Genomic DNA, 26,978 nt, shown 5'->3' with positions numbered 1-26,978 from the left:
CCCTCTTTTATTTCTTCAGCTTTGCTGCCTCTTGATCTGCTTCTGAGAGTACCTACGCTCATGTTCAGGGCCAACGTTAAGAAAATAGAGACATCGTTAGTGACAGGGTGGCAGTCTTATAGCCTTCCAGCTGTGGTTCTTCGCAACCTAAAAGATCATGGTAGTACTCAACAGTAACATTTTGAAGTGAAACAAATGATAGGAGAGCACAACATTATGTATGAGATAGAAACACAGTATGTGAGTGATCCTTAAGGAAACATTTTAAAAATATGAATTCCAAGAAAATTCTTCGGGGCTCTATTTTAGCATGCCTTACCCAGCGCAAATTTCCATTTAATGCAGTTGGAATTTCTCCTGAGTAGGTAGTGCTGTATAGAGTCTTTGTAAGTTACAATATGTTTGCACATATATCATCATTGGTGAAGCAGTCTTGTAGTTTCAGATGCTTTTTATTCTCACTGATATGATTTAAAAACTCTATGCTGTTACTTCATAATCTACACTGTCACCTGGATTCAGTTGTATTTGAAAGAAAAAGATTTTGAGCAATTGAAATATTGCTCTTCATAGAGACTCTTCCATGTACATATAGTAACTGTTGTTTCACAGCTTTTTGGTTATTAAGTCTGTTTTGGGAATTTTAATTATACAATACAAAACACAAATTATTGCCCAATTATAACAGTGGCTATTGTTTTCTCAAAAGTGTTGTAATTAGAGATATACAAACTCTGTGAATGCACCCTGGGGTATCCAGCTAGAATGTCTCAAAATCATAATGGTCTGTGAGACAACATAACTGCCCTTAGGGTAAATTAAAGAGAATGTTGATATCTCCCATTAGAAGGTTTTAGGGCCTAGATCTAAAGTAGACTCTAAAGCATGTCTTAGAAATACCTCCATTGCAGAGATGTATGTCTGCTCCCTGGATTTCAATTCATGCATTTATGCTCTTGAGTTGGTTTCCAGATCAGATGCACAATCTGGGAGAGCAGTTGTACAATCTTGTTTAATAAGTTTTCCTCTGAATTTTGCTACTACTACAGGGGTGGGCAAACTATGTCCTGTGGGCTGGATCTGTTTGGATCCAGCCTGTGGGATTGCCACCCCCATGGTGCCGTGGGCCCCGCGCTGCTGCTGGAAGTGGCCGGCATCATGTCCCTGCGGCCCCTGGGGGGGGGGGGGGGGCGAGGGCTCCACGCGCTGTCCTCGCCTTTAGGCACCACCCCTCGCAGCTCACATTGGCCGGGAATGGGGAACCCAATGGGAGCTTTGAGAGAGGTACTCACAGGTGAGGGCAGCGCACGGAGCTCTCTGCCCCCGCTCCCGGAAGCGGCCGCGGGGACGTGGTGCCGGCTGCTTCCGGGAGTGGTGCAGGGCCAGGGAGCCTGTCTTAGCTCCGCTATGTGCCGCTGCCACCCTGGAGCAGCTCCAGGTAAGCGGCGGAGTCCGCACCCTAAACCTTTCTTGTACCCTGCACCCCAACCCGCTGCCGACCCCTCCTGCACCCCAACCCCCTGCCCTGAGCCCCTTCCCGCACTCCACACCCCTTCCTGCACCCCAACCCCTGCCCTGAGCCCCCGTCGCACCCCTCCTGCACCCGAACCCCCTGCCCTGAGCCCCCTCTCACACTCCGCACTCCCTCCCGCACCCCAACCCCCTGCCTCAGCCCTACATTCATGGTCCTGCATGCAATTTCCTCACTCAGATGTGGCTCTTGGGCCAAAAAGTTTGCCCACCCCTGTACTACTATCTAATCCCCTGAGAGTATGGATCCATACTGACAATCTGCTGATGACTAAGCTCTTTATTTAAGATCCAGAAGTGATAATGTATATGACTTGTAAATGTGCAACATTAGAAAGTCATAAGTTGCAATTGATTTATCATGTCGGAATTATTGCACTTTAAATCTGATGTATATTAAAACCCCTTTACGTTATTCTGGCAGGCAGAACAGTGTAGAGAGGGCCGATGTGGAAATAAAAATCGTGCCAGTGTTAAATCAATTGCATCTTCTGACTTTCTGTGAATCAATTTTTGTTTGCAGAAGACATAATACATAGTTATATGCTTTAGTCTTTAAAATGGTCTAAAGCTTGGTCAGCAATATTTTTTCTAATGATCCTTAAAGTTTGAATTAATATTTTTCCATGGAACACAAATAAATCATTATTATGCCACTATGGTTCAAAAGGTAGATGCATAGTGCTCTTTAATTAATGAAGCATAGTTACCTTTTCATTGTGTAGTCCATAAATCGGGGTTTAGTATACTCTGCTTAGTAAATAGCTCAGCAATACTAGTTCATTTAAGAAGGCTAGTAAATTTGTTTCCTATCAAGCTGCCTGTGGCTAATCTATATCTGATATCTCATTGAGGAAGGGAGGGAACAAATCACATAGGAGTTTGAGATTACTTGCTGGTTAGCAAATGAACATTTTTGCTTCAAAACAAGTAAACAGCCTTTTAACTGTTGTTCTTAAGGGAAAAATATTAAGAACATTTAGTTACTTACATATGGGTACCAACAGAAAGAAAACGTATCACTGCACCAGGCAATTTTGGCTACTATATCTAATTCCTATGACATAGATATATAATATATTACAGCCTATAGACCATCACAATGTTGGAGGTGTCTATGCTGTAATGATTATTTTTGAGCAGAAGGCATAACACTGTTTACCCTTTGGCTATCATGTCTGTTTTAGGATATCTCTAGGCCTTTTTGCATTACTATTATTAATTTTTCTAATTTGGTTAAGCTATTCTTACTCTATCATCTCACCTGCCTCTGTCAAATTCCAGTTCTTCCGCAGTCTTATCTCAGGGTGAATGCTATTTCCTGATTTCCAAGAGTGGGGTTCTTTCTCTCCATTGGTCTTTTCCACAATTCCAAACTCTCCTCCTCCCAGCTTGTCTTCAGGTTCTTACCAAGCAGTGTCTTGAAATGCCCTCTTGTCATCTTTGGGTACATGAGAGTCTCTGGATAAAGTTGAGAAGTGTGAGCAACAAGGGGGATGTCGTGGTTGGAGTCTGCTATAGACCACCAGACCAGGGGGATGAGGTGGACGAGGCTTTCTTCTGGCAACTAGCAGAAGTTGCTAAATCGCAGGCCCTGGTTTCATGGGAGACTTTAATCACCCTGATATCTGCTGGGAGAGCAATAAAGCGGTGCACAGACAATCCAGGAAGTTTTTGGAAAGTGTAGGGGACAATTTCCTGGTGCAAGTGCTGGAAGAACCAACTAGGGGCAGAGCTTTTCTTGACCTGCTGCTCACAAACAGGGAAGAATTAGTAGGGGAAGCAAAAGTGGATGGGAACCTGGGAGGCAGTGACCATGAGATGGTCGAGTTCAGGGTCCTGACACAAGGAAGAAAGGAGAGCAGCAGAATACGGACCCTGGACTTCCGAAAAGCAGACTTTGACTCCCTCAGAGAACAGATGGGCAGGATCCCCTGGGAGAATAACATGAAGGGCAAAGGGGTCCAGGAGAGCTGGCTGTATTTTAAAGAATCCTTATTGAGGTTGCAGGAACAAACCATCCTGATGTGTAGAAAGAATAGTAAATATGGCAGGCGACCAGCTTGGCTAAACAGTGAAATCCTTGCTGATCTTAAACGCAAAAAAGAAGCTTACAAGAAGTGGAAGATTGGACAAATGACCAGGGAGGAGTATAAAAATATTGCTCAGGCATGCAAGAGTGAAATCAGGAAGGCCAAATCACACTTGGAGTTGCAGCTAGCAAGAGATGTTAAGAGTAATAAGAAGGGTTTCTTCAGGTATGTTAGCAACAAGAAGAAAGTCAAGGAAAGTGTGGGCCCCTTACTGAATGAGGGAGGCAACCTAGTGACCGAGGATGTGGAAAAAGCTAATGTACTCAATGCTTTTTTTGCCTCTGTCTTCACGAACAAGGTCAGCTCCCAGACTGCTGCACTGGGCAGCACAATATGGGGAGAAGGTGACCAGCCCTCTGTGGAGAAAGAAGTGGTTCGGGACTATTTGGAAAAACTGGACGTGCACAAGTCCAGGGGGCCGGATGCGCTGCATCCGAGGGTGCTAAAGGAGTTGGCGGATGAGATTGCAGAGCCATTAGCCATTATTTTTGAAAACTCATGGCGATCAGGGGAGGTCCCAGATGACTGGAAAAAGGCTAATGTAGTGCCCATCTTTAAAAAAGGGAAGAAGGAGGATCCGGAGAACTACAGGCCAGTCAGCCTCACCTCAGTCCCTGGAAAAATCATGGAGCAGATCCTCAAGGAATCAATTATGAAACACTTAGAGGAGAGGAAAGTGATCAGGAACAGTCAGCATGGATTCACCAAGAGAAAGTCGTGCCTGACTAACCTAATTGCCTTCTATGATGAGATAACTGGCTCTGTGGATGAGGGGAAAGCAGTGGATGTGTTATTCCTTGACTTTAGCAAAGCTTTTGATACGGTCTCCCACAGTATTCTTGCCGCCAAGTTAAAGAAGTATGGGCTGGATGAATGGACTGTAAGGTGGATAGAAAGCTGGCTAGATCGTCGGGCTCAACGGGTAGTGATCAATGCCTCCATGTCTAGTTGGCAGCCGGTTTCAAGCGGAGTGCCCCAAGGGTCGGTCCTGGGGCCGGTTTTGTTTAATATCTTTATTAATGATCTGGAGGATGGTGTGGACTGCACTCTCAGCAAGTTTGCAGATGACACTAAACTAGAAGGCGTGGTAGATACGCTAGAGGGTAGGGATCGGATACAGAGGGACCTAGACAAATTAGAGGATTGGGCCAAAAAAAACCTGATGAGGTTCAACAAGGACAAGTGCAGAGTCCTGCACTTAGGATGGAAGAATCCCATGCACTGCTACAGACTAGGGACTGAATGGCTAGGTAGCAGCTCTGCAGAAAAGGACCTAGGGGTCACAGTGGACGAGAAGCTGGATATGAGTCAACAGTGTGCTCTTGTGGCCAAGAAGGCTAACGGCATTTTGGGCTGTATAAGTAGGGGCATTGCCAACAGATCGAGGAACATGATCGTTCCCCTTTATTCGACATTGGTGAGGCCTCATCTGGAATACTGTGTCCAGTTTTGGGCCCCACACTACAAGAAGGATGTGGAAAAATTGGAGAGAGTCCAGCGGAGGGCAACAAAAATGATTAGGGGTCTGGAGCACATGACTTATGAGGAGAGGCTGAGGGAACTGGGATTGTTTAGTCTCCAGAAGAGAAGAATGAGGGGGGATTTGATAGCAGCCTTCAACTACCTGAAGGGGGGTTCCAAAGAGGATGGAGCTCGGCTGTTCTCAGTGGTGGCAGATGACAGAACAAGGAGCAATGGTCTCAAGTTGCAGTGGGGGAGGTCCAAGTTGGATATTAGGAAACACTATTTCACTAGGAGGGTGGTGAAGCACTGGAATGGGTTACCTAGGGAGGTGGTGGAGTCTCCTTCCTTGGACGGTTTTAAGGCCCGGCTTGACAAAGCCCTGGCTGGGATAATTTAGTTGGGAATTGGTCCTGCTTTGAGCAGGGGGTTGGATTAGATGACCTCTTGAGGTCCCTTCCAACCCTGATATTCTATGATTCTATGAATAGGGGGGCAAAACTGACCGTACATACCTATCCATAAGTGATTTAGTGAGTATTCGTGACATAGCTCAGAAATCCAAGGCAATAGCTTTGGAAGGAGATATGTTTATAAACTCCAATTTCATGTATGTAACCTATTTATGCTGAAAGCCATATACTTCAGTATAATCTATACACATCCTCTTATTGGATGGTTTCACAATGCTGTAAATAAAAAAATTTACAATACAGTTGTAATATAAATAAATGTACAGTAGAACCTCAGAGTTACAAACTGGCTGCTTAACCACACACCTCATTTGGAACCAGAAGTACACAATCAAGCAACAGCAGCGACAAAAATAAATAAATAAATAAATAAGTAAATACACTACAGTATTGTGTTAAATGTAAACTACTGGAAAAAAAAAGGGAAAGTTTAAAAAAATATTTGACAAGGTAAGGAAACTGTTTCTGTGGTTGTTTCATTTAAATTAAGATGGTTAAAGCAGCATTTTTCTTCTGCATAGTAAAGTGTCAAAGCTGTAGTAAGTCAATGTTCAGTTGTAAACTTTTGAAAGAACAACCATAACATTTTGTTCATAATTGCAAACATTTCAGAGTTACAAACAGCCATCATTCCCAAGGCATTCCTATCCCTGAAGTTCTACTGTATTTTGCCCAGGCAAAAACATAGCACCTATGAATGCATAACTTCCTCTAGCTGTATTTCATGAATGAATTGATACTACAGATTGAGTAGAATAACAGAATAGTGATGATCTAGCTTAAAAGGAAAGCATGCAAATCAATTAATATGTTCATGCAATAAAATTGGAAAATTCAGCTTCTCTTTCTCTTAAAACAATCGGTTTTACATTTCTTTCTTGCCTAAATAAAATCAGCAATAACTAATTGAATACATTATTCATAATAAGTAAAAGCCTTTAAAAAAGTGTTGTGTTCTTAATTCTAAAACTATGAATGATTGCTTTTGTTAAAGAAAATTACTTTGAATTTTTTTTTGTCCCAATTCCTCCAATTTTTCTGTCAGACACAGTTCTGGATTATCAAACAGAGAGTCAACAAGTGCATCAGTAAAAATCCACCTTTGCAAACACAGGGAAGCAGTTACTGGTGCATGCACCAGATGTGTGTAGTTTTTTTATGCATGCCTATTACCTCCTATATTTGAAAAATTGACCCATAATGTGTGCTTATGTTATAACTCTGACTAAATTTTAAAAAAAAAGATTGTTGGTGCCTCTGTTCTCAGTGAAGGTGAGAAACTGGAGACAATGCATAGGGGCATGATTTTCTGAAATTTTATTAAGAGAGAAATACTTTACAAACCAGATAAAACAATAATTTCTAAATTTGTAAAGTCTGTACTCAGTATCCCGAAACAAGCTTACTTCTGTGACCAACGGCAAAGGGTGTGTGTGTGTGTGTGTGTGTGTGTGTAAAAAACCCAATGACTTTTATGAGTACATCACACACATGTATACGTGGGGATTAAATTTCTATTTGCATTTGGTGTTTTCTATAACCCATACTCACTTTTTTATCAATATTCAATTAATCTGACAACAGAAAGTTTGAGGTTTTAAAGCCAATTTTCTCTGCATATTCATAGATGAAGGTAGCTCTGCTTGTATGAATCTCCACTCATGTATATGTAGCGTGATGGACTATGAAACAGAGTAAATTCATGCCACTAAATCTACAGAAAATGTAAATTTTATTGATAAAGTGCCCCATGGCAAGGTGCTCAAGATGCTGCACAGTTAAAATATATAACAAAACAACAATTAACAGATAATACAAAAAAACCCACAAATAAAACACTAAAAAGATATAATGATGTCATTAAGCAGGAGTCATACACCGGAGCTGACAGGGATTTCAGGTGGAAACACCTGCTGTGTCTTCAGTAGTTTTTTAAAAAGTGGGGCAGGGATTGTCTGAGGTGGATGTCAAGGGAAGTAAGTTCCATCTCCCTAGCACCACCACACAAAGGACTCAGTTATCTGCTGGTGCAAGTCATTATTATCAGTGCCATGTGTACTCCATGGCACTAATAGAACCAATTTTATGTCAACAACTGGAATTTCACACAACATCAGTCTTCGCAAAGCAAGAAATATCGATCCCTTGGCACCACGCAAACACACACAAATCTGGCTCAGAATTTAAAATACTCAGATGTAAAATTCAACAATAATTAATTTTTACAGCGATTATTTTTGAGATTTTTTATTTTATTTTTTGGCTGTGCTTTCGAGGCCTTGATTCCTGTGACGTTGTCTAGCCCGTTTCAAAACCTCCTTTTCTACAAGGGTGCCAAGGAAGGGAGTCCGTTTAGCTGGCTTCAGGAGTTCCCCTCTCTGGTTTCTGGCACACAGCTGCTGCCCTGTGTGTGTGCATTCATACATGTGTGTATATATTTTATATGCATAACTATCATCTGTGTACATAGAGACATAAATTGTATGTGTGTATTATGTATACATACAGAATATGTAGAGCAACTACACTAACACCATATAATACATAATTCTGCTTATGTGCTAGCACGCTGAGATACACTTGCCATGGGGACTATAGATTTGAAATCTCAATTATAACATTGCATTAACACTTCTCTGGGCAGAGGATAGGGGAGTGAAATGATGGGCTTCATTTACAGCATTCCATTTTGGTTAGCATCTATGGTCTTTTACATTATGCATGATATATGCCAATTATTTAGTAATATACTTACTGTGATGATGATATCTAGAGGGCCTTTAACAGGTTCCTCCATAACCTGTCCTGAATTATTATAATTATTATTTTTTGTCTGTCAGCCAAAATGGTATCTGGCAGGAACAGGGAATTCTGACAAATAACTACCGTTTTCATTGAGTTAGGCAATGAACAGAAAACATGAGGAAATCCATTGTCTCACAGTCTCATTGAGGTGTTCTCAAAAGCTGCTGCGGCTAGTTATTGGAAAGAAAAGTTCACTGTTCCAAGGAACATATGGCACAATAAGTGGGAATAAAACTATTTTATGAAAAGAATACTTCCATACTATCTACATAAGACATATTATAATTTCTAAGGTAAAAGAGATGCTTGTTAATAGTAATAAAATATTTGAAAGCAAAGGAGCATGTGTTAATCTGTGTGCAAAATAACTGATAGTTTGCCACAATTAAAATCAGAGGATTGTGTTTATTATATTGTTAGGTAACCCTACACATAAAACTGAAAAGGCTTTTATGAGTAGCAAAATATATTTACGCCTCTTCACTCCCAAATAATCTATTTTAGTTTGAATTAAGCAGAGAAAGTGATTCTACCTTTTGAATTTATGATGAATAAGGCTGTCAAACTTGTAAGGTTTTAATTTAACCCTTTTATCCTTTTGTAATGTTAGAACTGATCTCAGACTTGGACATTATTGGGAAAAAGTCAGAGATTAAAAGGCAAAAGACTATTTTTGTCTAGATTCCATATAGAAACAATAATTTAAAAAATAATCTATACACACTAGTGATATGTCCTGGAAAAACAACAAAATGGGCTCTCCTCCTGATTGTAGCATTATCATCTGCAGCATCTGCAGGAATTGCTGTGTCACAAAGGAAGGTGCGCCAGATCAGTGACCCTATTCAGCAGATGCTAATTCAGCTGCACAAACTAATCTACATCACTCAGGTATGCGTTTCTGCTGCTTCAGAACACTCCAGTGCCTTTGTTTGCTTGTTGATGCCAAAATGATTGTACTACAGTGTTGCTATTTTAGTTGCTCTTCTTTAAAAACAACAGAACTTGACATTTTTACAGATGGCATGATTTAAAAAAAATACTTTATTTAAATAAAACTAACCTTGACTATTAGTATGTGGAGGATGGTAATAATTGAGTCATAGTAAGAAATGCCACTGGCTCACCTCATTAAAATGGATTTTATACAGAAACTTATTTTAATAACATTCTGTCATGCCAGTAATATGAGTGTTGTATTTCAAATGACTTAATATAAAACACTGGCACAGAGATTTCATGAAATGCTTTTATTCTTATAGTCATTTTTAAGAGTTTCCTATTATTTCTAACACAGTACTTCAAATGCTGAATGCATTAGTTGGCTTAAATATTTTGAATTTAAATACAGTTTCTATTCTGACTTAATGCTAATTGAAGAAATTCAGTGTTTAATATCTAAAGAGAGTAGAAGCTCTGATTTCAAACTGCTACTAAAGCAAAACTGTAACTAGTATAAATCTCTTAGATTGTACTCTCAAACTGCTAGTATAACAAATGATTTCACTCTCCAGCAGCATGGCTACAGCCCAGTAGTAAAGGTCACAATTACTAATTTTAAATAAATGCCAACTTACCCTCCAAAATTCACAGTTTATACTTGGCAAGACGTGCTTATCACCGCTGGAGCTTTCAGATTGCTGAGCAAAGTTGGTTCCATTTTCTTTTAAAATAGAACAGCCAAACTGAATTTATGTGTATCTCACATAATAGGACTCATTAACCTATTTTACATCCTTGAAATTATTATTCCTGTCAAAGGTGAGAAATGCCTGAAAAACTGAATCCCCTCGGCCAAAGAAAAGAAACTTCTCTTTAATTTTTAAAAAATGAACTGATTGAATTTAATGCCAGCTTGACAGTGTGGCAAGTCCTCTGTCTGTTAAAGAAGAGATAAGGAGCAGTGCAATCTTCTCTATCCTGCCCTGTCAATGTGCCTTAATTGTGTGTTGGAGGGCCCACCTGGAGAGATAAGCAAGTATTTCAGGCTCCATACCCATTAAATACCAGCCTTTCTTCTCAGAGGGCCCTCAGAGACATTAATTAAAACCATATGTGGTTATCATAGTATGGACACCTGATAACTAAGAATGGGCAGCACTCACCAGGCTCACTTCAGACAGTCCACTGAACAGATAGTAAAAATGTTGATACTGTTGCCTCTTTTCGACCCACGTGGTAGTCAGAGTTTGGGGCTCTGGGGATATTCTAGTTGGAGGTACAACTTGGTGATAGGTATTTCTTTGATGCAGTTTTGTTTATTTATAGAAAATGTATAAACATCCTGTGTCTGTGAGCACAGAAGGCACCAAAGAGTAGGAAACAGCTTCTTTTGCTCACAGGGCCAAGAACACTTTTTTCAATCTGCATCCCTGACCCAAAAACCACTCCCCAGGTTTCTGCCAGAATCAGACACCATGCTTTCAAATGCTCTTTCTGGCTGTCTGTCTGTTTCTCAGGCTATGTCTACTCTAGAGAGCTTACAGTGGCGCAACTGTACCAATGCAGCTCTCCCATCGACATAATTAATTTACTCCAAACGAGCGGCAGTACTTATGTTGGCGGGAGAAACTCTCTCACTGACATAACGCTGTACACACTAGTGCTTATGCCGGCGTAATTTATGGTGCTCAGGGGGGTGGAATATTCACAGCCCTGAGCGACATAAGTTTTGCTAACATAATGGTAGTATAAACATAGCCTCAAGCTTTGTCTACACTACACCGCTGCGCCGCTGTAAGGTATCCCGTGTAGCCACACTATGCTGGTGGGAGAGAGCTTTCCTGCCGGTATAATTGAACCACCCCCAACCAGCAGCGGTAGCTATGTTGGGGTGGGAGTGTCTCCCCCCGACATAGCGCTGTCCACACTGGTGCTTTTGTCTGTGAAACTTCAGTTGGTCAGGGGTGTTTTTTCATACCCCTGACCGACAAAAGTTTTACTGACAAAAGTCTGGTGTGGACAAAGCCTCAGTCACTCCCCGTTTTTATTTGTTCTGCCTCCCCCTGACACACCCACCCGCTGTGGTCACAATACCCCATGAAACCCTCCCACCCACATAGTGCTAGTTTCTGGCCAGACAGGTCTTGTTTTAGGTGTGCCCCCCTAAGTGTTTGTTATAGCTATCTGAAGTGAAGGGTACATTCACACCCAATCTCAAAATGCTTTGTAATCCAAGCAGTCCCTTGTATCTCTCAGCAGTAACAATGCTTTCAATTTGGGCTAGATTTGAAATGGTGACCTATAGATGAAAGGCTCCATGCCTTGTAACCAGATCCCTTGAGAGTTCCAATCCTCCTCATTATTTGTTTATTTTTTACAGATCTGAGGAAGAACAGACTTTAAATATGTAGCTGGCTTTTAAAATGCTCAATTGCAGATCTCAGCTGACAACTAGAAGCTGAAGTTTACAAGGGAGAGTTCTTATTGCTGGTTCTTGGCTGCCAGCAGTCTTTCCAATCCAGTTTCCATGGAAACAGGTTTTGCTCTGGTCTCTGAAAAATAATGTAAGAACAAGTTTTTAAAAAACCATTATGTAAAACCTTGGCCTTATTTTCACTGATCTAACATCTGATTTCATGGAAACAGAATCTGGAATCAGACAGCAGCAGCTGAGACAACTCTGGTTATTTTCACTTGCAGCTGACTGTTCCCTAAGCCCGTGTACCTCACAATGCCCCCAACATGTGCAGGTATTTGGTATTAATTCACACAGTATCACAGGCTTCTGCTTACTTATAGGATTAGAAACATTCATCATCTGATTGGCTGAAAGTTCTTAAGGGTTTACAACACAACGTATGAAAGACATTGCCTACCTGAAAAGAAAGCAGCATATGTCTGGATGTAACTGGTTTTGATGAAGCCCATTATACTCAGAATCATATCCTGATCTCAATTTTGCGTGTGTAAATCAGGAATAACTCCATTAAAGTCAGTTTAATTGTTCTGGATTTATACCAGTGTAATAACCACAGTTATTCCCAGAAAAATTCAAAAAAAAAAACCAAGTAGACTTATAGCTAGATATGTGGGGATGGCCTGAATAATGGTCAAACCTTTCATGTGTCAAAAAGTTTCCATTTAGTTATAAATGGCATTTGTTCGTATACATTTACGAAATGTAACATGGGTTAAATCACATCTATGACATATAATCCTGGTCCAGACACTTTGAACATAAGGATCCTGATTCATCACTGAATTATACCCTGTATAGCTATTTGCACCGGGGCCTGTGATTGTGTCAAGTGCTACCAAATCAGAATGGTAGTTTTACACCCTCTGTGCACAGGGATAAATGATTATGCAAAGTACCAGGCAGTGGAGAATTAAGCCCAAAGTGTAATATGTGTTATAGGATGACTCTATCCTCCACATTGGAATGATTACAGATATAAGTAAAAAGCTGCCCTGACAATAGGGCCTGACTTACCATTGGGACTTTACATTTATTTTTAGAGCAGAAAGGTAATTTAAAAATTCAAACACAAAAAGATTTCATCTTTCATAAAGAAGAGAGTTCAGAGGATCCTCCTATAAGAGACCTGTTTACACCTGAAATATGCTGCATGTTTTTCTTTGTTAAACAGAGAAAAAGAGGGGAATGCATTTTGATGCACAAGAACATAGATGGAAAATTTTCCTGTATTGGTATAAAGTCAAAACCTTTCTGTATACTTTACAGACAAGTAAAATATAAAGTTCCTGTCCTGGAAAGCTTACAATAGAAGGGCCAGATTCAGCCACACTTTGTTGTATTGAGTAGTACATTGGTGCCTTAAGCAAAGCCCATTTTGAAATCAAGGGGAAGATTCCCATTCACTTTATTTTGCATTGCATCAAGCCCTTATCCTCATATATAGTTCCACTGATTTCAATCCTGGTAACTCAAGATAACCAACACAAAATTCAGCCCAAGCCTTTTCCTCAGGATCTGTTCTTCCTAGGGTTCCTCCCTTAAGACTACCTAGTCCCAGATGTTAGATTATTTTGACCAGAGGGGCCAGTCCTATCCCCTCTATATCCATGATCAATATAACAAGCTACACCTGTCACAGTGAGCCCAGTTACCATCTCTTCAGGTTCCAACACCTTCTAACAGGGTGGGTGAACAAAAGAACATTATTACAATATGCATTGTTTCAGATTCTATACAGTAGTTTATTGCTTGGGCTATTTAATATCAGTGTCTACATATACAGTGTAACAACCAGTTTTAAAAATTAACACTGTAGGAAATGTGGCCTATAGAGGAGTCAAAATTGAGCGGTGATAACAGCCGTTTCTCTATCCCCCATAGCTTCCTCCAGCTTTGCACTGCAACTTGAAAAGAAGAGTTATTGAGAGATTCAAGAAATCTCTCTTCAGCCAACAGAGCAATCCTTGTAACTTGAAACTGGAAGTTAAAAAGGTGCAGTATTGTGAGTTGTTGTGGTGTTCATCTCTTTTCTATTTCTATTTGAATTAGGCTACATGAATTAATCAAGGGGAGGGGGAGAAGAACTTTATAAAGGTTAATTACGATGCTCTGAATTGTATGTGTTCTTCATATTCATCTTCTATTTTAGTCATGAAAAATAAGTATCTGATTCAACAAAAACTTGAGAAAATTAATAATGTTTTCATATAATTAAATCTTTGGCATTATCCCCACACTCTGGTTCCAGTAAATTATTTTTAGTTAGTATCACAAAAACTTTGATTAATTTGAAATTGTTTCCAATTTTTACGGAAAATGTTTAGGCAAATGCTTTATCCACCTTTTAGTTTATGGTCTGAAGGTCTCCTAGATAAGTAGCGATACAGAATAGTTTTAGATTTTGTCTTTGATCAAAGGCACACACATTGAAAATGGAAAGATCCAGCCAGCTGCTAATAAACAAACATAAAATCCACCTCCTCAGAGATCAGAGAACTTGTTTTTCCTTTCATGGATCAGATCAGGATAGTAGCAGGGAGGGATTTAAAATAAAACAGCAGGAGATCAAAACAGTCACATAGAAGTTTTCTGAAATTTATTTTATAACATAATATGATGATTCTCATATCTTTTATAAATATGAAATAGATTTTTTTTCAGTTCCAGGCATAATGCTTAGAGGAAAATTAATGCTTGTTTAATTTTTTTAAAATGCAAATGCTTCCCCCGCTCAATAGTCTCAAAAATGGGCCTCTGTTAGCATAAATATTTTATTAATTATCTACCAAGAAATGTTTCACAATACAGAACAAACGGTTGCATTTTTTTTTTATCATTTAACCTTCCCTTTTCTTGTCCTAGGATCAAATTGCAACTGTTTGTGTTTAAAAAAAAAAAAAAGGCTAACTTTTTGTGTTAAAGGCTAATCGAGCTGGATTATGTCAACTCCTGTTACATTATCATTAGCCTGCCAACATTTTGGTATTTTGGAACAACATCTTTCTACTCAAAGCATGAACACTTAGAAAGCACTGAAACTGCCCAATGCTCTTGAAGCCAAATTATCCTTCCTGATTGTTGAATAGTCTGTTAGCAATAATTCAGTGTCATCACTTGAAAATTACTGAAGACTTGCAAGCAATAAAGGATATTTTTTCTGGTCAGATATAGATTCAGCCTTTGTGATTCTGAGCCACGTACACAGAAGCATTGAGGTACAAGAAGGTGATAATCCCTTTCTGTGGGGTGACAGTATTTGGAAGACTGAATTCAGTTCTGAGTATCTCCCTCCCAGAAAAATGTAGGCAAGTTGGAAGCAGTTAATAGAACAATAAAAAATGTTCAGGGGGCTGGGAGGATTGATGGATGAGGAAGAAGTAAAAGCTAAATATCTGAAAATCAGTGGGAGTCGGGTGGCAAATTTCAGAATCTCAGCCCAGGACCACCAATGTGAAGGGTAGTTCATAGTAAAACAAGGAGTTAATGGGATGAAATTAAGTAGAGAAAAGTTTAGGATGAGCCCTGGAAGACCCTCCAGGACAATGATATTTGTTATATTGTACAATCATTTTCAGTGGGAAATGATGGAAGGCCTATTGCCTGAAACATTTAAAATTAGAGTGAGCAGGTGACTAGATAAGAATAACAGACTGTTAGAAAGATTCCTGCGTTGCCAGAGATGGGGGTGGAGTAAAGGACCTCCCATAATTGGTCTTGTCTGTGTCTAACCAGTGTGATTCTACAGCATTAAAAGCTGGTGAATGAGAAGAGTGTTGATTATGCTGGAGATACTGTAGAGTATGGGAACAGACATTTCTTTCTTATTTATCTACAAAAATAACATTGTAATGTCAAAATCATAGTGGATCCTACATCCTGACATAGACACCCAAAAATGATTTGATTCTCAGTTTTCATATGTTCACAGCAGTCAGTTGAAATCAAAAGTGATGAGATCCCACTGATAGAAAATCAGGCAATTTAAATATGAGTTTAGGAACCTAACTTTACGTACCAAACTTTGAAAATCTCAAACTATTGACTGTTTCTCTCCTACTTTTGAGAAAACACATTTTTTCTTTTTTGTTTTCATACAAATTTGCACTTTGATATTTCTTTCACATGTACCACATAGCTGTGATGTTTATGCTGAGTGCAGTTTGGCTGCCTTCAGTGTTTGATAAACACCTCTGAAGGGAAGAAGGTAGCGCATTCATGACTGATTTGACTAGTTCTTTATTCATTTCAAATGTATTGAAAGCCCCTTTCTCCTCTAACTCTGGATTTTAGGAGAGTGAAAAACTACTTATGTTCTGCGATGGAAGTTTTTGGTTTAAAAAATTTAGTTTTAATATGGCTTTTGCTTTTTTCCAGCTGCTCCAGGGTTCTCCTGAACTGATTGAGCCCAACATTTTTACAGCAGATTGCCATTTATTACTTCACTCCACTGGGGGAAATATATTGGCCCCAGATGCTAGAACAGGTAAGGAAAGCAAACAAACACTCATGATCTGAAATAGACTTTTCAAGTCGGGTACATGGTATTGAGATTAGAAGTTTTCAGTAAAGAGAAATTAACTCTTCGTTGTCAGTTACTGTCTTTACTGACAATTAGGTCATATTTGCGGAACTGCTTTAAAAGACAGTATATTTTGTGATTGTGGACCAGACATAACCATTTAAAAGAATGTTCTTGAGTTTGGGGCATGTGTGGATTTTTTCAAATTACAGTTAGGTGCCTAACTGCCATTGAAAGTCAGTGGGAATTTGGTGCCTCTTATTCGTGTCTTTGAAAATCTTCCACTTGGGCCTTAAGCAAAGCCATATTTAAACACTGTGCAAGAAAGAGCTCTTCTTATACCATGTTTTATAGCGGTTGCACTAATATGACTTAATTGCCTATCTGGATGGGGCTTCAGAGAGTTGGAGAGGAAACAGTAAAACATAGTTCATCTGCTACAGCACTCTCCATACAAGGGCTTGTAAACATGTATACTTTTCATACGTAGTTATCATCAAATATGGTTTGCACCTAAGTTGAACACTCTTGCAAACAATGTGCTCCATCCTCAGCAACACTCAATATGCACTGGGTGCAGCTAAATTGGGGAACCACAAAGGAGCCACTTGTGATTCCCCATTTTTTATGCATTTCTTTTTGCGTTTATACAGTGTTCTTCTTGTAATCAGACATGACTGTTTTTACAATATGATCACATCATCTACACGGCTGGGAGGGGCTGCAAGCACTTTGGAGGCCATTATTAGAATTCAAAATGACCTTGACAAATTGGAGAATTGGTTTGAAATCAGCAAGATGAAATGAAATAAACACAAGTGCCAAGTACTACACGTAGGAAGGAAAAATCAAATTCACAAGTACAAAATGGGGATTAACTAGCTGGGCAGTGGTACTGCTAAACAGGACCTGGGGTTATAGTGGATCACAAATTGAATGAGTCAACAATGTGATGCAGTTGCAAAAAAGGCTAATATTCTGGGGTGTATTAACAAGAGGGTAGTGTATAACCCATAGGAGATAACTGTCCTACTCTACTCAGCACTAGTGAGGCCTCAGCTGGAGTACTGTGTCCAATTCTGGATGGCACACTTTAGGAAAGATGTGGACAAATTGGAAAGAGTCAAGAAGAGAGCAACAAAAACGATAAAAGGTTTAGAAAAACTGACCTATGAGGAAAGGTTAAAAAACTGGGCATATTTAGTCTTGGGACAAAAGATTGAGGGGGAACCTGATAACAGTCTTCAAATATGTTAAGGGCTGTTATAAAGAGGATGGGGATCAATTGTTCTCCATGTCCACTGAAGATAGAACAAGAAGTAATGATCTTAATCTGCAGCAAGGGAGATTTAGATTAGATATTAGGAAAAACTTTCTACTGTAAGGATAGAATAATAGAACTGGAAGGGACTTGAGAAGTCATCTAGTCCAGTCCCCTGTACTCATGGCAGGAATAATTATCTAGACCATTCCTGTTAAGCTCTGGAATAGGCTTCCAAGGGAGGTTGTGGAATCCCCATCACTGGAGGTTTTGAAGAACAGGTTGGATAAACACCTCTGAGGGATGGTCTAGGTTTACTTGGTCCTGCCTCAGAGCAGGGCGCTGGCCTGATAACCGTCGAGGTCCCTTCCAGCCATACATTTCTATGACTCTATGATCACAACCACATACCAACATCTAGAAGATCACATCATACTGTAAGAATTTCCTCCTCCCACCTGTTTACATGATCACTGTGGTCAATGCAGCAAAAACAGATGAAGATCAAGGTTAGCCATTTCTCTTGTTAACAAACTGTTCTGTTATCATTCTGGCTATGCTGTGATTGCTAAAAAAACTCTGATGAGGCACATGTATGCCAAAATTTCAGTGATTTAACATTGCCTGATATTTGCTTTATAGGCTTTTCTGGCAGTTTTGACATGGAGGAAGGAATGACATATGAACAGATGCAGGTCAGCGTTTCACATTCTTCATGAACAATTTTGTTTTCTTACTTTTAACCAAGATATACATTTTTTACTAACCTGAATTTCCTTTAATCTGTAGTCTGTGATTGAAGAGGTTCTGGAGGAAAGTGGTTATTACAATTTCACTTCTAACAGGTGAGTATCAAAATTCAGTTTCAAAAGGAAAAGTTAAATTGTGATGTGGTAAGCCAATGACACATTTTCTTCTATTTCCTAATGGTAGCTCTCTTTCAGTTTTATTGTAACACATAATGTTATGGCATATAGGCCTGAACTGGATAGAACTGATTTAGGACATTTTAGCCAATCTTCTAGATCAGCCACAGCTGCTGTATTCTTCACTAACAGAGCAGAATGAATGGTGTATGCTTGGTAACAATTTCCTCTCATTATTCCATGTAAAAACTCAGTTGAAACAAAAGGCATCTCTATCCCATTCATTTTAATGGGAGTTTATTTTGTCATAAAACCCTACTGCTACAAGACTGAAACTAGCAGAGTCAGTATAACGTTTGGATGCAATACAAAAAGGAAGAAATGTAGGTGCTAACAAAAAAAGAGCAGAGGGAAGTGAAATAAAGATATGTTTGAAACTGCAGGCAGCAGTCTCTCACACACACACATACACACACACGCACACACACACACACACACACACACACTACCTGTTACATAAAGAGGGTTATCGGTGGAGATCCTACATGGAAAATAGAATAACACAATAACCCAAGCCTGGTATTTCTAGTTCTGTTTACCGGTCTAGTCCTAAAGCACCTTCGGCAGACTTTTAATAGTTCATGTTTCCCCTATTGAAGAAGTGGTTCATCTTTGCTTCTTTCCTAGATCTTCCCCAGCAGTCTGCTCCTGTTGCCAATGACAAACATTTTCAAACATGGGAGCCTAAAATTAAGCTCCTAAATGCATACTTAGGTCCTTAAATAAAAGTGGCCTCATTTTCAGAGGTGAGAAGCACCTGCAGCTCCTGATGCTTCAGCGGTATTTGCATAGGTCTAACAAGGCTATTATATAAATGTACCACAGTTTTATAGACATTTACCTCATGCATACTGTCTGGCACAAAACATCTACAAAGACTAAATATAACTAGGCAGGTGTTCGGTGCACGTGGGCAGGAGTCTTTTACACACATTAGTCTAAAAAAGAATCTGTTGCTTAGTGGAACTATAAATAGATGTTAGCATTGCTGCAAAGTATGCGTGTATGTCAGCATATAGCATAGGAATTGGGTATTAATACACATTACATGATCAGCTCCAAAACTGTTCATATTCTCAATCTTCTAGTTCCAATATCTATTTCTCAGCTCTGGTCCCATGTGTGTTGTGGATTCCCTAATGTATCATTGTTCTTTGGTATCTACATTTTAAAACGTTTTTCTACATTTCTGGAAATCCCACATTATGGGAGAGATTGTGACTTTTCCTGCACAGCCATGCAGGGGAACAATGGGGTGTAAATCACTATCTTACTTCCCTATGCTGTCTGCTCATGTTGTGGGTGGGAGCATCAGAGGAAGAGCAACCACTGCTGGGTCATTTCCCTCTCCTCCCTCCCCACCATGCATTTGGGCAGGGAATGCATGGAGTCTTGGCTCCACTCTCTCCTCCACACACTGGGGAACAGCTGTCCCAGGGTATGTCCCCCTGGAGCAATGGGGAACTGGAAGTCCCCCTGGAGCAATGGGGGACTGGAAGTCTGAGTCAGACTCTGCTTCCTGGCCTGTTCCTGGGGCAGCATGTGCAGACCCCCATAGTTAAATAATTTTTTTGGGAGGGTGTGGAATGGACCCCTGCACACTCATTTGTTTGAAGTGTATTGTTTGAATTTGAAGTTTAACTATTTCTTACTCTCAGAGAATGTGTATTTAGACATGATTAGATTTTAAAATGTCACTGCCTGCAGTACGTTCTCTTGCTGTTATTCCATGGTTTACTCTTCAACATACATCCTATTATCTGCTGTCCCCTTGTAGCCTGTAAGTCTAACCCGTTTGCTTGTATATATATATCTTTTCTTATAGTTTAAGTATTTGATGTATTGTGATATGTTTATAAATTTATATTAAAGTAAGTTTGGCTGTAATGCAAAAGACCTACAGGCCATATCCTCAAAAAGAAGAACAGGAGTACTTGTGGCACCTTAGAGACTAACAAATTTATTAGAGCATAAGCTTTCGTGGACTACAGCCCACTTCTTCGGATGCATATAGAATGGAACATATATTGAGGAGATATATATACACACATACAGAGAGCATAAACAGGTGGGAGTTGTCTTACCAACTCTGAGAGGCCAATTAATTAAGAGAAAAAAAACTTTTGAAGTGATAATCAAGCTAGGCCAGTACAGACAGTTTGATAATAGGTGTGAGAGTACTTACAAGGGGAGATAGAGTCAATGTTTGTAATGGCTCAGCCATTCCCAGTCCTTATTCAAACCGGAGTTGATTGTGTCTAGTTTGCATATCAATTCTAGCTGAGACTGCAGAGCTAGAATTGATATGCAAACTAGACACAATCAACTCCGGTTTGAATAAGGACTGGGAATGGCTGAGCCATTACAAACATCGACTCTATCTCCCCTTGTAAGTACTCTCACACCTATTATCAAACTGTCTGTACTGGCCTAGCTTGATTATCACTTCAAAAGTTTTTTTTCTCTTAATTAATTGGCCTCTCAGAGTTGGTAAGACAACTCCCACCTGTTTATGCTCTCTGTATGTGTGTATATATATCTCCTCAATATATGTTCCATTCTATATGCATCCGAAGAAGTGGGCTGTAGTCCACGAAAGCTTATGCTCTAATAAATTTGTTAGTCTCTAAGGTGCCACAAGTACTCCTGTTCTTCTTTTTGCGGATACAGACTAACACGGCTGTTACTCTGAAACAGGCCATATCCTGTATGTTAAGCTAAGGCAAAGTTAGCATATCTATATTAAGACCTTTTACTCAGAAAGCAAAGTTGACCTATAGCTTGTTTCCTAAATAAATGAGTACCCACGCCTATGTCTATGACCTTTTATCTAGACCAATGGACAATGGAAAATGGCATGGGGAGGGGGGTTCCCACAGACATAACAAGTACACCACAAGAGACTGATGTGCGTACATACCTGTCATCAATACGCACATACATACTAGCCTATGGGGTAAGTGTACCCTAACATTTCTGTGGGTAAGGAATGAAATTTGGGCATAAGAGGAAGGAGGTCCAGCATTTGCCCTATAAAAGAGGTAACCCACCTCAATAAAGGATCTCCATTTTATCTCCATTTCTCTGTTCTTACTTTATTTCATCTCCATTTCTCACTATCTCCGTTCTCACTTTACTCTATTCTCATTTACTTTCTCCACTCTATCTACGATGACTGCTACTATTTGTAGGCTATGTTTGTTCTTCTTAAACTTTAAGTTTCAAGGGAACTAGGCTAAGCTTGGTTTCCCTAAGTTTTATTCTTAGTTTGTTTATTAGGTTTTGATTTAAGTTTAAGTTAGTCAAGTAAACCCTAGTCAGCTTTGATAGCTCAGCATTTTTTAACCCTGCATCCCTCACTCAAAAATTGAAAAACCTGAACTGCAAGGCTGGTCCTGTGTCTCTTACCACCAGGTTATCAAGGAAGGGTGTGAGTATGTTAACCAAAGCTTTGTTGCATGTAATTCTATATTATCATATGTATCTATAATGGTTGGAAAAGCTTTTGTTTTTAATTACTATTAAAATCAAATAAAAATAAATTAAATTCCCATATTATCCAAATTAATATGATCAGTACATCCTAAATCAGGCTACACCCTTCACTACTATCAAGTAGCCCACATATGTCTCCCTGTCTTTCAGAAAATGTGTTTAACTTCAAAGTCTGCCATCTGCATTTCCTGACAAATGACCATGTTTTCTACAATATGTTCTGCTCAATTCAATTTGAGCCCTCCAAATCCTGCACTTTTTTTCTCCACACTCACTGTTTAGGTAGCCAAACAGTACAATTTTGATAGCTGTCCCATACAGGATGATTCACGTAGCCAGCAGACATATATCATTAGGTTTTATCTCTAAATCTCCAAACAGTTCAAGCTGACTGAAAGGACAAATCACCCCCTCAAACTGCAAATCGTGCTGCTTGTCAGTGTCCACCATTATTTGGCCTTATTGCACTAACCATAAATGGGATTGAAGACCTCACAGCTGCATCCCCTCAGCCTTGCCTTGCGTAAGGGAGCCTTGATCTCCTCCTACTTCTACATACACAGTGGACTGTCTCAGGAATAACTACAACCTTTCCAACAGTAATCCAGCATATCACGTGACTCCTTGCAATCCTCAATTATCTCCTTTTCTTAGGCAATAGTTCATAAATAATAAGGCTTTGACAAAAGTTATTAATTCTTTCCCCATTTTAAAAAATTCTAGGCTTCCCATTGGCTCGTTTGGTCAGGTGCCCACTTTTTGTTCTTTACCTGGGGGACTTTTTAACCCTTTACAGGTAAAGAACAGCTACCAAGAGGGATTTTGCAGCTAACTGTCTGGCTGGGCGTCCATCAAAGGGCGTCCCCTTTATTTATCACACTGCTCAAGCAGAGCTAGTGCATGTCTGTCTACCTTTGCTTGGAAGCATGCTTCCAGCTGCTGTGTGGACATATCCTGTATTCGATAACAAATGCAAAACCAACAGTTTGACTTCATACAGCACAGTAATACAGGTTCCCAGTTCTTCCAGGAACACATTTCTTCTGGAAAATTCTTTTCTTTTGTATATGCAGCATTTTTCTATTTTATGTATATTTGCCGCTCCCTTGGCACCTCTGCCCTAACCTTCTGTCCGCAAGAAGCTGGGACTGATGACAAGGAGTGGATCACTCAGTGAATTGCCCTGTTCTGTTCACTCCCACTGGCCACTGTCAGAAGACAGGATACTGGGCTAGATGGGCCATTGGTCTGACCCAGTGTGGCCGTTCTTATGCTCCCCACTATATGTCCCCCCTCCCACATCTGTAATAATAATAGTGGTGTCACTCAGTGTTACATAGCGAAATGACAGAAAAAAGATATGCGAAATTATAAACTGTGTGGAGTGCTGAGAAATGATTCCAACACCTGACTGGGTGATGTGTAGGGTATTAAATTGTTATAAAATGAGAAGCTGAACCCCATAAGATGTCCATACACTTTTTTTTATTATAGTAATTGTTTTTCATTTTCATTATAATAGTAATTACAGTCTCAGTGCAGGCCATTTCATGAGGATTAATGACCAGCTGGGGATAATGACCCTCAGCTGTGTCCTGAATAATCAATTCCTGCCCATCTATCATTAATCCCCATAAAATACTCAGTGCTTCGATTAGTGTCACTTGTTTGTACAGAAATTTATAAAAAATTAGCTGAATATTTCAAAATGTGTTTTATCCCAATGACTCTTCCCCTCTCTTTCTTTTCTCCTGATTTAATGTCACACCACGTATGGTGATGGCTTACCCACCTAAGTCGGATGTGTATGTGACTGTTTTTACTTGTGAGATCATTTACAGATAGGACAATGTATACCTTTTGCAAACTTTCAGCATGCTTCTGTGCATTGAGGTGGTCACACAGTATCCAAGTTTAAAGATCTGATTTTAAATAACTATATTTCCTTTATATTTGCCGTCTGTTACCTCATTATTTCATGTAAAGCTCCATAAAGTGTATTAAAGGGCTTAATCTAAGAGCAGCTTAGTTTATATGAAGGTGGATAGGTGTGTTACAAATGAACAGGACCTGCAGAAATGAAGGTCAGACACTCTAGTGGTCTTCAGCTGAGTGCTGTAGTTCACCGAGACTCCAAATGAATTATTATATTGTACGTACCATCAGAGGTCCTCTTATGGTAGAGAAATGCTGTTTCAAGAGTGGTACTCTGTAACTGAGAGAACATTTCTAGCCCCAGTATAATCAAGTGAGAGAACACTCATCTAATCAACAGTATACATTGCTATATGTATTGTCATTAATCATTCTTTTTCACAGCTTTTATTCACTGCATTTTTTCATTTCTGTAAATATTTTAGACATAGTGAATGTCCAGTCAAATAGTTATAGGTAGATTACTGTGTTTTTAGCAAATATGAAATAAAAAAACAACATATAAATTGAAATAAAACAAAAGTAGTCACCCCACAACAGCAGCTCTTGCAGCTCCTGTCCTGCGGGACTGGGACTGGTTCCCTCCTCCTGGCATTGCGACCTGGTGCATGGGCACAGAGACACTCAGCATTGGCCTGTCCTCCCATCGGTCATGATGGGAGGACGGCTGGGCCAAATTTCAGTGAGTGGCATTGCAACCTGGTGTTGCAATCTGGCGCATTGGTCAGAGCACCACTCATTCAAATTTTGCCCATCATGACAGAGGGGCAGTCAGACCAAACCTGAGCAGCACTGCCACCCTGTGCTCCAGCTCTGGGCTGTACTGGGTCTGGGTTCAGGCACCAGAGGAACGGAAAGCAGGAAGGCTGTCTCAGGCACTGTGGAGGAGGAAGCTGAACCATACAATCGGCGCCCCAAGGGCAGATCTAGGCTGAGGTTTTTGGTAAACTGGGAAACATTTTGCCCCTTTTTTACTTTTAATGTTTTTTAATGTTTTTTAAGCGATTTTTTTTTAAACAGAGGCTTAATTATTTGTTTTGTCCATCGTCCATCTGTCCAATCAATGTTTCTGAGATCAGATAAAATAGAGACATGAAATTTTCAGAATAGATTTGTACACGACAGCTAGACAATATTTCAGTCCGATTTCAAATAAAAATGCATTAAAATGTTAATTATAATTTTTATTATTACAAATCTAACATCATCCATTATGCTATCCTTCTTTGACTGCCATTACCCCCACAACCAATACAGAAAGAAATAAGAAAACTCTTCGATGAACGTTAACCTGTATTTACAAAACACTCCAAATAAAAAACAATCTGTGCTTTTAAAACATGACTTTTCTTGCTTTAAGTTTTGAAAATTCAGTCACTAGTTCTTTTAGATCCACTTTTCCAGCTATTTCATGCTCTATTGACATTGTGGCAAGTCCAACAAGTCTCTCTTGCACCATTGTTGAACGCAGATATGTTTTTATCAATTTTAACTTTGAGAAGCTATATTCCCCACTAGCTATGGCAAAGTTAAAAGAATGCGTAGAGCTATAAAAATGTTTGGAAGACTGTGAGTTTATTTTCACAAACAAACTTCAGTACTTCTTCAGGAGTGGAATGTTTCTTAAGTCGTCTTGAAAAAGCCTGAAGCTCACTACACAAATCTATAGCATCAGTGTCTTGAATTTTCATGAGTCAATGCCGACTCCAGTTTTATACAAAATTCTCTTATCTGTTTTGCTGTTTTCTTTTGCAAGCTGTGGATATCAGATAGAAAGCCAAATACTGACTCTAGCTGCTGGATCTGTTGAAATCTTTCATCAACCAAGTGAATACCAGTATCAAGGACTGCAAAGTAGAAATTCACTTTGAACTTCTGTTTTGGGTTCTGAATGGGTGTGGCTCATCCTTCATACGAAAACTGCTCTTTCTTTTGCCAAATGCGAACTGGCTCTGATTCAAAGTCTGTTGGAAAGTCTATTTCTTCAGCAAGCTTGAGAGAATCTGGATCAAACAAAGCTAGGTATTCAACAAATTTTAAAAAGTTTCCATTACCTGAAGTGTGTAATTTTTCATTTCTACTGAGGCCGCGGAATGCTAAACTTTGCCCACCGAGAACTCACTAAAGCAATCAGACACTCTAATATTTGTTGCCAATATTTTTTTTCCTTGATCACACGTAAATTTTCTTCATTGATAGTTTTTTCCAATCGTAATTCAAGTTCTTTCCAATTTTGAAAACATTCCAAATGTTCTGTACTTCTTTCATGTGAAGAGAGAATTGAAGATACATTTTTCCAGTCCTTCAAACCATTTTCAGTAAGTGATTTACCGATTGCTTGATTTCTAAACAACTTGCAACAAAAGCAAAACACAGAGTCCTTTGACACTGAATATTGTAACCGGTTTCGATGAATTTCTTCCCCATTAATGAGTTTCCTCTTGTAATGCTGAGCAGAGAATTTTCTTTTATTTCCATCCTTAGGGAAGGGAAATTAATGAACTTGTTCGGGTCCATGTTCCTCGAGAATTTGCCACGCACTGTCATCACATCTGGGCCATGAAGCTGGGTCCCCATACTGTAACTTGTTTGTAACTTCCTCATCCTTTCTTCCTTCTACTTCATTTACTTCCATTTCTGCATGTCTCTCTGAAGGTGAATAAATTTTCTCCACTTCCATATCAGTCTGATGCTGTGAGCTGCCTTCATCTGAAGTAAGTTTCCATCATCTTTAAAAAGCAACAGAGGGTCCTGTGGCACCTTTAAGATTAACAGAAATATTGGGAGCATACGCTTTCGTGGGTAAGAACCTCACTTCTTCAGATGCAAGTCAGATGCAAGAGAATTTTCTTTTTCCTCTTTCTGCCATGGGGCATTTGAATATTGTTATGTACTGTGCTCCCGACTGCAAGCATTATAGAGTTAAGGATGGCTGACACACCCACCATATGGTTGGCGATTTAAACCACATTGCAGCCATCCCAACATGTCTTTTCACTGCTTTTCACTGCTTTCAATGATTAGTAACAGACACTCACTTACCTATTAAAACAGTTAGT

General features: G+C 39.5%; 1 protein-coding gene across 3 annotated transcripts in view; it reads left to right on the top strand.

Moving 5' to 3' along the window:
* The window catches only part of NEK10 (NIMA related kinase 10), a 171,146-nt gene that overhangs the window by 138,251 nt on the left and 5,917 nt on the right, over positions 1 to 26,978 (top strand). The window contains exons 31-36 of one of the 3 annotated variants that reach the window (XM_024107392.3): positions 20 to 160; positions 9,153 to 9,253; positions 13,665 to 13,775; positions 16,158 to 16,266; positions 18,206 to 18,258; positions 18,353 to 18,408. In XM_024107392.3, the coding sequence (XP_023963160.1) occupies positions 20 to 160; positions 9,153 to 9,253; positions 13,665 to 13,775; positions 16,158 to 16,266; positions 18,206 to 18,258; positions 18,353 to 18,408 (571 nt within the window). Of the gene's footprint in view, positions 1 to 19; positions 1,558 to 9,152; positions 9,254 to 13,664; positions 13,776 to 16,157; positions 16,267 to 18,205; positions 18,259 to 18,352; positions 18,409 to 26,978 lie in introns of those variants that run through there. The other 2 variants (XM_042840319.2, XM_065583507.1) reach the window with 2 other exon arrangements.

This window comes from Chrysemys picta, chromosome 2 (genome assembly GCF_011386835.1).
Source record: "Chrysemys picta bellii isolate R12L10 chromosome 2, ASM1138683v2, whole genome shotgun sequence".
Taxonomy (NCBI): domain Eukaryota; kingdom Metazoa; phylum Chordata; order Testudines; family Emydidae; genus Chrysemys; species Chrysemys picta.
This window is presented reverse-complemented; position numbering and strand designations above follow the sequence as displayed.